Genomic DNA, 12,364 nt, shown 5'->3' with positions numbered 1-12,364 from the left:
CCGCCACAATCTCTCCTGCAGCACCCACTATCATCAGCCTTATGGAGCGAAGATCGGTCCGTGTCTAGTGACTCGTGATACAGGGGCGGGAGTATCATGACGTCACGGCTCCGACCCCTCATGATGTCATGACCCGTCCCCTCAATTAAAGTCTATGAGAGGGGGTGTGACAGCTGCCACGCCCCATCCAATAGACTTGCATTGAGGGGGCGGAGCCGTGACGTCATGATACTCAGGCACCTGTATCGGGAGTCATCAGACATGGAGCAATGTTTGTCCATGAGGCTGATGACAAGTAGATGCTGCAGGAGAGATTGTGGGGGCCCCCAGTGGCGGGACCCCCGCGATCAGACATCTTATCCCCTATCCTTTGGATAGGGGATAAGATGTCTAGGGCCGGAGTTCCCCTTTGACATTGATAACTACGTGCTCAAAAATGACTAGCTTAAAAAAGTGCATTGCCTTGTGCCGAAACTGTTCACAGAAATTATTGATTTACTTTCATTTTGCAAAGTCACAGGGTCGAAGTGAAATTCTTTTGAGTCTGCAGAAGGTTCTTAGTGGTCTTGGAGGGGCTGCGGCTTCCAGTCACAGAGACATTTACAAAAATACACGATCCCTTTTGACAGACAGATCCATGGCCGTCAGATGTGCAGTGGCTAAGGTAAGTATCTGAATGCTCCTTTCTTGTATCGCTGTATACAGTTTTAGATTTCCCATATAAATATAAGTGAATACCTTACAGTGGTCCCTTAATGCGCAACTGTCATGAACTCTGGGTGCTATAACCTACACACAGCCTTTGTACTGTGTGCACATGGTGTGTACAGCATTGTTTTTACCTTATTATTGCAGGCTTCCATCACACCAAAAAATGCTTTTGATCACAGCCACACACAGTCGGATAGACGTAGCGTGAGGTACGCTATGCCCCGCCACGCCCACCCCTTGTCAGTGCTGGGACCGCTGTGTGATTGACACAGGCGCACTGAGGAGGCAGACGGCAGCGGGAGCGAACGCTTGCCTGGATAACACGCGGCGGCGCACACGTTAGATGAGCAGAGGGGCACTTGCGCTGGGACCTGTGTGTCAGTCACACAGCAGTCCCAGCACTGACACAGGGGGTGTGCGTGGTGGCAGCGGGACATAGCATACCTCGTGCCACGCCTATCCGACTGTGTGTGGCTGTGATTAAAAACATTTTTCGGGGTGATGAAAGCCTGCAAAAATAAGGTAAAAGCAATGCTGTATACACCATCTACACACAGTACAAAGGCTGTGTGTAGGTTATAGCACCCAGAGTTCATGACAGTTGCGTCTTAAGTTACAATGTTAATTCATTCCCGATGATCATTGTATCTTGAGACCATTACCGTGTGGAAAACTGAATCCAAATAGTAGCAGCAAATACTGCTATCTATTTTCTATGGAAAACAGTTTTTTGGTTCCAGTGTCAACCTAAGTAAGAAAAAAATAATCTTAAAGAAAAATGACAGGATAGCTAATTAAGATTAAGCAAGTTCTTACATATAAAAGTCTGTCAGAAGCTATAAATCACTTTATACATAGTGAGCAGGGGCTTCTTCAGGGTCCTGTACAGTATGCATAGCGTTGCGGGAAAACAAAATGAAATCCTCTCTTAATAGTGTCCATAGGAGCAACAAGTCTTGGCATAGGTAAAGAGCAGTATAGTTCATAAGGTTGAAAAAAGACCAGAGTCCATCAAGTTCAACCTATATCCCTAATGAGTCCCTACTGAGTTGATCCAGAGGAAGGCAAAAAAAACCTCATACTAGAGGTAAAAATTCCTTCCCGTCTCCAAATATGGCAGTCAGAATAAATCCCTGGATCAACGTTCTGTCCCTATAAATCTAGAATCCATAACCTGTAATGTTATTACTCTCCAAAAATGCATACAGACCCTTTTTTGAACTCTCTTACAGAGTTCACCATGGCCACCTCCTCAGGCAGAGAATTCCACAGTATCACTGCTCTTACAGTAAAGAACCCCCATCTGTGCTGGTGTAGAAACCTTCTTTCCTCTAGACGTAGAGGATGCCCCCTTTGTTATAGATACAGTCCTGAGTATAAATAGATCATGGGAGAGATCTCTGTACTGTCCCCTGATATATTTATACATAGTTATTAGGTCTCCCCTAAGTCTCCTTCTTTTTTCTAAACCAAATAACCCCAATTCTGATAATCTTTCTGGGTACTGTAGTCCTCCCATTCCTCTTACCGCACTGTAATGTAGGGAGGCGCTACTAGACAGCAAAACAGCACATGCACTTCTATAAATACAAAGGTTTTACCAGTCAAATGCCCATTCTGATTGGTCTAATCTTTCAGCCATTGACACAAGCCACCAATCCGGACTGTTTCTGGAATTTTATGTTGAGTATGGATTTAAGGTACATTGTATGTTAAGAATATTGTAACTTGAGGCCATTGTAACTTAAGAGATCTCTGTACTGTGAAGCCTTTTTGAGACAACCACCCGAAATTTTATTAAAATAGATGGTCTTTCGATGCTATTTGGTCTACTCGTAGTCAGTGTAAATGAATCTGGCAAGACCCCAAACACATTTTATTATTGGTCACTAAGGAACTGATAGGCAGATTAGTATTTGACTGAATCAAGGTTCACATAATTGCAGTTACCATTGGTGGAATTAACAAATTGCCCTATTATTGTGTGTCACATGGTATGTTTTTGCAGTGCTTGCTGGAGCTTCAGAGCGAGGCGGTTTTTATGTGGACAGCGGAGCTGGAGAATGTAGCCACACTGTGTTTCAAGGCATTGGAAGGGTCTAACTATGGGGTCAGGGTCGCAGTGTCAAAACTCCTGGGAACTGTTATGGCTACTGCCTTAATGCCGAAACAGGCAGCAGGTAGGTTATGCATGTATATGAATATGAGTGGTATTTACATCTGGATACATTTGTATTAGGCACAGTTACATACAGTCCTTTGGTATTTAGTCACAGAATAACACAAAGAAAATGTTGAATCTCCAGAACTGAAAATACAGCTGAGAAATGTATGTCCTGTAACATATATATTTTTAGATTCTCAGTTCTGCAGGGTAGGGTATAAATGTCTGATGAAACTCGCTCTAGCAGCGCAGAGCCGGGGCACCGTACGGGAGATTGTGGAGGGTCCCAGCGGTTGCACCCCCCGCGATCAGACATTTATCCCCTATCCTGCGGAAAGGGGATAATTTGCTTAGCACTAAACATCTTCTTTAAACCAATAGTCTTTCCTGTAGAGCAATGGTCTTCAAACCATGGACCTCTAAATGTTGCAGAACTACAACTACCAGCCTGCCCAGACAGCTGTTGGCTGTCTGAGCATGCTGGAAGTTGTAGTTTTGGAACAGCTTGAGGTCCACAGTTTATGAATCTAAGCTGTCGAGTGTCTTTAAACTTATTCTACTTATTTAAGTTTAGTGATATCCTACATTTTAAAACAAAAGTACAGTAACCCCCCAACATATGATCAAATCGACATACGATGGCCTCTCAGAAGCCATCACATGTCGATGTCAGCATCGACATACGATGCTTTTATATGTCGGGGCCATCGCATTAACTGCTATCCTACAGCGCAAAATGCTTAAGCTGCTGTCGGATAGCAGTTTAAGCATCCCGGACAGGTTCACTTACCTATCCCCGCTGCTCCGGGTCCAGTTACCTATCCCCGCGATCCTCCGGCGTCTTCTGCATCTTCTCCGGGGTCCGGGCCTCGCTTTCCGGCGTCGTTATTACGTCGCTGCGCACGCCGTCCCGGCGCAGCAACGTAATAACGTCACCAGAAAGCGAGGCACGGACACCGGAGAAGATGCGGAAGAAGCCGGAGGATCCCGAAGAAGATGCCGGAGCAGCGGGACAGCATCGGGAGCCCCTGGGACAGCATCAGGAGCGGTGAGGACGCGGTCCGGAGAGGCGGGGACAGGTGAGTATTAAATGCACTTTTTACATTGCACGAATCCCTCAACATTTGATGGATTCGACAAATGATGGGTCGTTTGGAACGAATTACCACCGTGTGTTGAGGAACCACTGTATTTTCATTTTGTCTGAATTCTTTTGCTTGTTGTCTGAAAAGTCCTATGTCTTATTCATCATAGGATGCACCAATGTCATTAAGCATTCTGTCTGTGTGTAAAACAGTGTTTTGTTTTTATTACTAAAGTGATGCGCCAGAATGTGAAGAAAGCCACACTAGAGGAAGTGCTGGAGCTGATGGCAACAGGATTTCTACGCGGAGGTTCTGGATTCCTGAAAAGCGGAGGAGAAATGTTGAAAGGTGGAGGATCCATTAGTCGAGAAGTCAGAGTGGGTGTGACGCAGGTTAGTAAAAGGTTTCCTTACATAAACTCACATTGGGAAGGTTCAGTTAACCAAGGCATCCCAAGACGGGTGATGCATGGTTCCCATTCTACTGTCTATTTATAAAAATGGGAAATAGACTTCTAAAAGTAGCCATACACGTTAGATAGCTGTTAGCTGAATGCTTGTTTGGCCGATGGCTATCTCGCCACAGGCTACTGCATGCGTTCAGGCTGTCGTATTGTGGATGACATGGGGGTGTGGAATTTCATGAAGCCTCTATACACAAAAGATGGATGGCTGGACCTGCCAAAATTGTCCATTGTGTATGAGGCAATTAGGGTTATGTAGAGTGATTGTACATGTGCATTCTCTAGTTATAGTAGATGTTCCTGCAGGTGAATGCCTACCAACTTTCCAGCAATCAGGCTTTTATATTCACTTGAAATACAGGGTGGGCCATTTATATGGATACACCTTAATAAAATGGGAATGGTTGGTGATATTAACTTCCTGTTTGTGTCACATTAGTATATGTGAGGGGGAAACTTTTCAAGATGGGTGGTGACCATGGCGGCTATTTTGAAGTCGGCCATTTTGAATCCAACTTTAGTTTTTTCAATAGGAAGAGGGTCATGTGACAAATCATTGTTTTTCTTGTAAAATTCCCAATAAGTTTGATGTGTCACATGACCCTCTTCGTATTGAAAAAACAAAAGTTGGATTCAAAATGGCCGACTTCAAAATAGCCGCCATGGTCACCACCCATCTTGAAAAGTTTCCCCCTCACATATACTAATGTGCCACAAACAGGAAGTTAATATCACCAACCATTCCCATTTTATTAAGGTGTATCCATATAAATGGCCCACCCTGTATATTCACGGAGGGTACTCCAGGGAACTCAACTTATCCCCTATCCATAGCATAGGGGATAAGTTGAGTTCCCTTCAGTACCCCTTTTAAACTGAAATGGGAGGAAATAAATATTTGCATTTTTTGCTTATAGTTTAAATCTTTTATTTCTAGGCATATGTGGTCTTTGTCACAGCATTAGGAGGGCAATGGCTGGAGCGCAATTTTGCCACCTTTCTGTCCCATGTACTTGACCTTGTGTCACATCCTCGTGCTACACAGACTCATGTGGAGGCAGTCTACTCCAGAAGATGTGTGTCCTTTATTCTGAGAGCTACAGTTGGTAGTTTGCTAGGGGAAAAGGCTCAAAATGCTGCAGCTAAAGAAATATGCCAGGCTATCGGCAAACAAATGAAATCTGTCGGTATGCAAACTTCATTACATGGTTACACCCACCATATGTTAAACCTATACACCAGGTATTGCACAAGAATATTTTCTTTATCTTGCTTTTTTTTGCAGAGGCTGTTGTAAATGATGCCAACAATGAGAATAAAGTTGGTACTGCAGATGTGTCTGCCAGTCAGCATGTAATGGTATGTGCTCTGCAGGAGCTGGGAAGTCTTGTTCAGAGTCTGAACTCTACCGCATCTCCTCTTATACAGGAGCCTTCCATAGGTGATTGGTCTCACATACATACATGTGTTCAATGTGTTTTATACCATTCAAACATTGTAACATTTGTTCCATTTCGGTTTTATACAAAGGGCTTCTGGATACTGTCACCTCTGTTCTTCTTCACCCCAGCATGGCGGCAAGGCTAGCAGCAGCATGGTGTTTACGTTGTGTTGCTGTGGCCCTACCCTTTCAGCTCACTCCACTCTTGGACAGGTGTGCAGAGAGACTTAATAACCTTAAAAATTCACCAGAGGCTGTCAGTGGGTACAGTTTTGCAATGGCTGCTCTTCTTGGAGGTGTACATCAGTGCCCCTTGGGCATTCCTCATTCCAAAGGAAAGGTAAGATCTTTGAGAGACAAAAAACAAGGTTGTTTATAGATGGTGCAGCTTATGTGGGTGTGAAGATCACACTAAATTGAGTGATATTGTGACTAAAGTTCATAGAAGTAGGTACCTGAAAATGAGGTCATTAAAAGAAGACTGCATAGTGTCTCTAAACTCCAGGAGTTATGTAAACAGCATGGCTCACAGGTATACAGTGTTTGTGTATCTCCCGTTAAAGTTAATGGGAGTTAGGCAAAATGCGAAACTTCCCCGCTACGGCTGCTCATGGCTTTCTTGACTACCTCTAACCACTGCAAATAGGCTGGAGAAGCAGGAAAAGCCAGAACTGTCTTGATCTTTGTCCTACATTGTACCTTAGCACTGGTGCAGTTTTTATTTACAGGTCAGACTTGGTATGACATTTTCACAATAATAAATATGGGATTTATAGAGCACATATCTATTCAAGACCATGGTTTTATTTGAAGACCCAGATTTATCAAACTGTGACAGAGAATTACTGGATTAATGTCCCCACAAAAGCCAATCACAGTTCAGCTTTCACTTTACCAGAGCTTGATAAGATAAGAAAGCTGAGCTTTGATTGGTTACTGTGGGACAATCACTCCAGTTTTTCTTGCACAGTTTGATAAATTGGGCCTATGTTCTTTTCAGTTTTTGTTTTTCTGGTCTTTCATTAAATTACTATTACATTTTTTTTATGTGTAATAAAACTTAAATGCTTTTACAGATGATAGTCAGTATTGCAGAGGACCTGCTCCGCACAGCATCACAGAACAGCAGACTCTCTTTGCAGCGCACACAGGCCGGTTGGTTGCTTCTTGGTGCTCTGATGACCTTGGGTAAGTGCACTTTGGTTTTCTTACTGCCAACACTTTTAGTCATGTCATTTAGTAAATGTTAACACATGGTAATACTGACTATACTATGCATATTTCTGGGAATTAAATAGGCCCTTAACTGTTTTTTCTAGGACATTTTCATGAATGGGCTTTCCTAAGGATAGGTAATTGGTATCTAATTGATTTGAGGTCTTACACCTGGCACCCCTGCCTTTCCACTGTTTGCAAGAGCCACGGCACTTGCGTATACAGTAAAAAGTGATGGAAGCAGACAGCTCCATACACTGTGTAGTGACCATGCTGAGTTACTGCAACTTCAAAGCAATTAAATGGGAGCTGAACTGCAGCCTGCACACAGTGTACAGAGCAGTCAGTTTCCAACTCCACTGTAACTTTGGCAAACAGCTCATCGGTGTGGGTGCCAGTGATTAGATATTTATAGCCTATCCTTAGGATAGCCCATCCTCAAGAAAGTCCTTAGACTCCTTTAATTTATTCTGTGCTAAAGGAAAACGTTCACCCGCACTATAACCCGATACACCGCGATATAGTGCGGGTGAACAGGAGACCGGTGCGGGGTCTCGGACTGCTATACCTACCTGCAGTCTGTAGCCCCACTCCTCCAAAAGTCCCCCTCTTCCAGCGCTGACCTGTGCTTTGAGGCGTGCCCGCCGGCTAGATTTAAATATTCATAAGCACTGGTCGCGTGAGCGCTCGTGCCCACTGAAATATTTAGTTGTTGTCCAAAGTATATGTTTGTTTTGTGTGTTTTTTTTGTTATAATGTTTATTATGTGAAACCAAATACATATTCATTTGTAGGTCCCTCAGTTGTGCGGTACCATCTTCCTAAAATGCTTCTACTGTGGAGAAATGTCTTCCCTCGTTCTTTGAAGGAGTTGGAAGCTGAGAAAGCTCGGGGAGACTCTTTTACTTGGCAAGTAACCTTGGAAGGCCGTGCTGGAGCACTTTGTGGTAAGTAATCATTGACTGATTATAGAATAAAAACAAAACAAACAAAAAAAGAAAAACCTTACAGGGGTACTCCGCCCCTAAACATCTTATCCCCTATCTCTTGGAAAAGGAATAAAGATGTCTGATCGACGGTGTCCAACCGCCCCAGTCATCTGGTGCATGGAGCGAACTCATGTCGCGCCCCCTCAATTCATGTCTATGGGAGGAGGCGTGATGGCTGGGTAATAGCCATGAATGGAGGGTGCCTGGCGGGATGTGACATGTTCTGAATGCTGCGATGCCGGCTCGGAGATCGCGGGGGGTCCCAGCGGCCGGACCCCACTGCGATCTGACATCTTATTCTTTGGGTAGGGGATACGATGTCTAGGGGCGGAGTACCCCTTTTAAAAACTGCTTTGTCTGTGGAGCAGTAAGGTTTGTCCGATTTTCCCCAGCTCATGTCGCAGTAGTTTATTTTGCTCTTGCTTTTTTTTTTTTTTTATTAACCTGTTTGGGTAAAAGGCCATATCGCCACTTCGTATTGTGTTCTTGAATGAATCCGTTATTGTGACTCAACAATCATCCTCAGTATACATATGAAATATTCTGAACTATCCCAAATCATTGATATTTTATAACCCTGCCTTGAAGCAAACTTTTAAACATTTTTTTTCTCCTTGCTAGCCATGCGTAGTTTTGTTGCTCATTGCCCTGAGTTGCTGACGGAGGATGTGATCAGGAAGCTAATGACTCCTATTGAGTGTGCTATGACCATGATGTCTCAGTAAGTAAACAATGGGCCATTGTTATTTTTTGTATGTAAAAATCTTGGTTTTCTAAGAGTAAACCTGTGTGACCTTCCCTACTAGTCCTAAACTATGAGTATTATAATGGCTACTGAGCTGCATAAGGGACAGATGACAATGAAGATGAATTTTTCTGTGCTACATTCACACTCTGGAATGCTGAAAGAATCCCATATTATACTACCCATAGTGTTTGTCAGTATGGTTGATAGCTCATTCACACAGTTGGAGTAAATATCTGTGTTGAATCCTCATGATGTCTGCAGTCCACAGCATAATCTCTTATGCCACACAAAAAATCTGCAGCTTAACTCCATCTGCACAAATGACAAATCTAAATCCTACTGTGAGGGAAATTTATGCTTGTGCCTTTATACTTCTGTTCTCCTTATGTACAGCATCCTGTCAGTGATTAAAGCTCATGGTGCACATCTAAAGGCAAGTGCTGCAATGGTCCGCCTCAGACTGTATGACATTTTGGCTTTGTTACCTCCAAAGACATATGAAGGTAATGACGTTTTATGGTTTCATTGGCCCATACTTATTAGTGGATTTTTGTGAAAATGGTCAACAATTATTAATCTGTTTTTAGCATGAAATGTAACTGGAAAGTGACAAGAAAAGTCTCCAAGGAGATGTCGTTTAAGCCAGATGTATTGCCTAGAGAAATGGCTCAAATTTTGTGCACAGATTTAAGCAGAAAAAACCCTTTACCTGTCATATAGTATAATATATGAGAAATGTAGGCATATTGGCACTTTTAGCACCCTATTTAGTCTGCACAGTCCAATTTTTGTTTGTTGCACAAATGTAAAATTTATATGCATTACTTTATATTTATTGCTTGTAGTGTAAGCCTTGATTCTTGTCCTAAATAAATGACTTAAATCTTAGAACCCTTTAAAATGTTCTGCACTAAAATAACACATCCAGGCCCATAGTTTTCCTCTATTCCTATGCCCACAATAGGTTTTGTTTTGGTGGTCAAATGGTCATGGCACTACATGTGCCAACCATTAAATAGTAAGACCCTATACTAAGATCATTGGAGTCATTTGAGTGTAATTGGACATTTCACAGTTGTTGCTTTTGTTTTGATGCTGAAATATAAATCCAAAAAAGTCTTGTGTATCACCACTATATGTGATGCTGTAATCCTCTACCATATACTCTTATGCCACAGATTTTTTTTCTGCCTAATGTCCAAGAAGCCAAATCAAACTTTCCAATAGTTAAAAATATATTCCTTTTATTACAAAATAACATGTTACAACATACAGTGCACAAATCCCCATAAAAACAGTAAGTAACAAATGGTTCACAAAGTGCGATAATGGTAGGGACAATCCCCAGGATTACATGCCTCACCCGACGTGTTTCCCCGTAACTAAATACGGTTCATCAGGGGTACATAAGCAATTATTATGGTCGCTTCAGGACAAAGGTATACAAAAAGACATAGAAAATATACGTAGTAATGCAATAGACAATACTCGGCTCTGCTAATATCGATGAAAACTGTCGTGACGTGTTTTCAGACCTTCATCATCGTTCTAACATAGTCATAATAATAGAGGTACCGTATGTTTCTTTGTATAGCCGACCTCATGGATATATAGGATATATGGCCCAGGAATACACGAGGTCAAGGAACACTTCATGTAATGTGACTCTACTCCTTGATTAAGGTATCTACCATATACATCATATGATCAAGAGCCAATAACAGTACTTCAGCACGGACACTAGCAATATATAGTCCCAAATAGCTGCGCCCAAAGGACAGTCTCCTCCATAATAGGTCCCACTGCTGACCGTCACATAAGCTTGTCCCAGCGACCACCACTGCACATGACCACCGCTCCTTGTGTAGAGGGATGTGTGAAGGGATGCGACTTTGGGACTATATATTGCTAGTGTCCGTGCTGAAGTACTGTTATTGGCTCTTGATCACATGATGTATATGGTGGATACCTTAATCAAGGAGGAGAGTCACATTACATGAAGTGTTCCTTGACCTCTTGTGTATTTGTGTGCAATATATCCTATATATCCATGAGGTCGGCTATACAAAGAAACATACGGTACCTCTATTATTATGACTATGTTGGAACGATGATGAAGGTCTGAAAACACGTCACGGCAGTTTTCATCGATATTAGCAGAGCTGAGTATTGTCTATTGCATTACTACGTATATTTTCTATGTCTTTTTGTATACCTTTGTCCTGAAGCGACCATAATAATTGCTTATGTACCCCTGATGAACCGTATTTAGTTACGGGGAAACGCGTTTGGTTATGCATGTAATCCTGGGGATTGTCCCTACCATTATCGCACTTTGTGAACCATTTGTTACTTACTGTTTTTATGGGGATTCGTGCACTGTATGTTGTAACATGTTATTTTGTAATAAAAGGAATATATTTTAGCTATTGGAAAGTTTGATTTGGTAGTTAGGCTAGCTAATATTTATCTTTATATCAGTGATTGTTAATGTCCAAGAAGTACTAAATGTAAAAAAAATTTACCTAGGAAATTTCAATGTGCTTTTACGTGAACTGGTGGCTGAATTCACTTTAACCGACAACTCTTCTAACACTACTACATCTTTACTGCGCTCCCTGTGTCACTATGATGACAGTGTTTTGCTGGGCTCTTGGCTGCAAGAGACGGACCACAAATCCATTGAAGACCAGGTAAGGAAATGTCTGTTTTTTTTTTTTTATTATTACAAATAACAGAAAAAAGGTGACCCCCTTGACCAGGCCATTTTTCATTTTTGCACTTTAGTTTTTTTTTCCTCCTCCCCTTCTAAAAATCATAACGCTTTTAATTTTCCACCTACAGACCCATATGAGGGCTTGTTTTTTGCGCCACCAATTGTACTTTGTAATGACATCAATCATTTCACCACCAAATCTATGGCGAAACCATACAGAATTTTGTGTGGCAAAATTGACACCTTATCTTTATTCTGTAGGTCCATACAATTAAAATGATACCCAACTTATATAGGTTTTATTTTGTTTTACTTCTTTTAAATTAAAAAAAAAAACGTTTTCTTCGAAAATTACCTTATTTAAAAATGTCCTTCTGACCCCTATAACTTTTTTATTTTTCCGTATATGTGAATGTGGAGCTAATTTTTGAGCCATGATCTGTTTTTATCGGTACCATTTTTGTTTTGATGGGACTTTTTGATAGCTTTTTATAAAAAAATTTTTAGGGTATACAAAGTGAATGCTATGCCATAGCATTGATCAGTGTTATCGGTGCTGGATTGCTCCAATTGGAGCATCAAGGCAACAAACAGACGGCGAGAAGGCAGGTAAGGGCCCTCAGCTGATCGGGACACCGCGGTGATCCCGATCAGCCCGACTGAGCAGGCGGGATTTTTTTTTTCACTTTTTCAACTTTGATTGCAGCGTCTAAAGGGTTAACTCCACACATCACCGAGATCAGTGATGTAAGGCATTAGCCACAGGTTCTGGCGGCTGATAACCACTGGGACCATCCCGCTATGATGCACACTCATCTCCAGAGCGCGTTTT

General features: G+C 42.1%; 1 protein-coding gene across 2 annotated transcripts in view; it reads left to right on the top strand.

Annotated features, from left to right (window-relative positions):
• Nucleotides 1-12,364, top strand: part of HEATR5B (HEAT repeat containing 5B) — a 127,518-nt gene that overhangs the window by 47,098 nt on the left and 68,056 nt on the right. Inside the window, exons 5-15 of one of the 2 annotated variants that reach the window (XM_056567422.1) lie at nt 521-664; nt 2,720-2,891; nt 4,195-4,352; nt 5,361-5,610; nt 5,709-5,864; nt 5,954-6,204; nt 6,941-7,052; nt 7,874-8,026; nt 8,690-8,789; nt 9,210-9,319; nt 11,346-11,509. In XM_056567422.1, coding sequence (XP_056423397.1) covers nt 521-664; nt 2,720-2,891; nt 4,195-4,352; nt 5,361-5,610; nt 5,709-5,864; nt 5,954-6,204; nt 6,941-7,052; nt 7,874-8,026; nt 8,690-8,789; nt 9,210-9,319; nt 11,346-11,509 — 1,770 coding nt within the window. Of the gene's footprint in view, nt 1-514; nt 665-2,719; nt 2,892-4,194; nt 4,353-5,360; nt 5,611-5,708; nt 5,865-5,953; nt 6,205-6,940; nt 7,053-7,873; nt 8,027-8,689; nt 8,790-9,209; nt 9,320-11,345; nt 11,510-12,364 lie in introns of both variants that reach the window. The other variant, XM_056567420.1, reaches the window with a different exon arrangement.

The sequence above is a fragment of the Hyla sarda genome, chromosome 3 (genome assembly GCF_029499605.1).
Source record: "Hyla sarda isolate aHylSar1 chromosome 3, aHylSar1.hap1, whole genome shotgun sequence".
Lineage (NCBI taxonomy): Eukaryota > Metazoa > Chordata > Amphibia > Anura > Hylidae > Hyla > Hyla sarda.
Note: the sequence above shows the minus strand (reverse complement) of the source record. Positions and strands in the feature narration are given on the sequence as shown.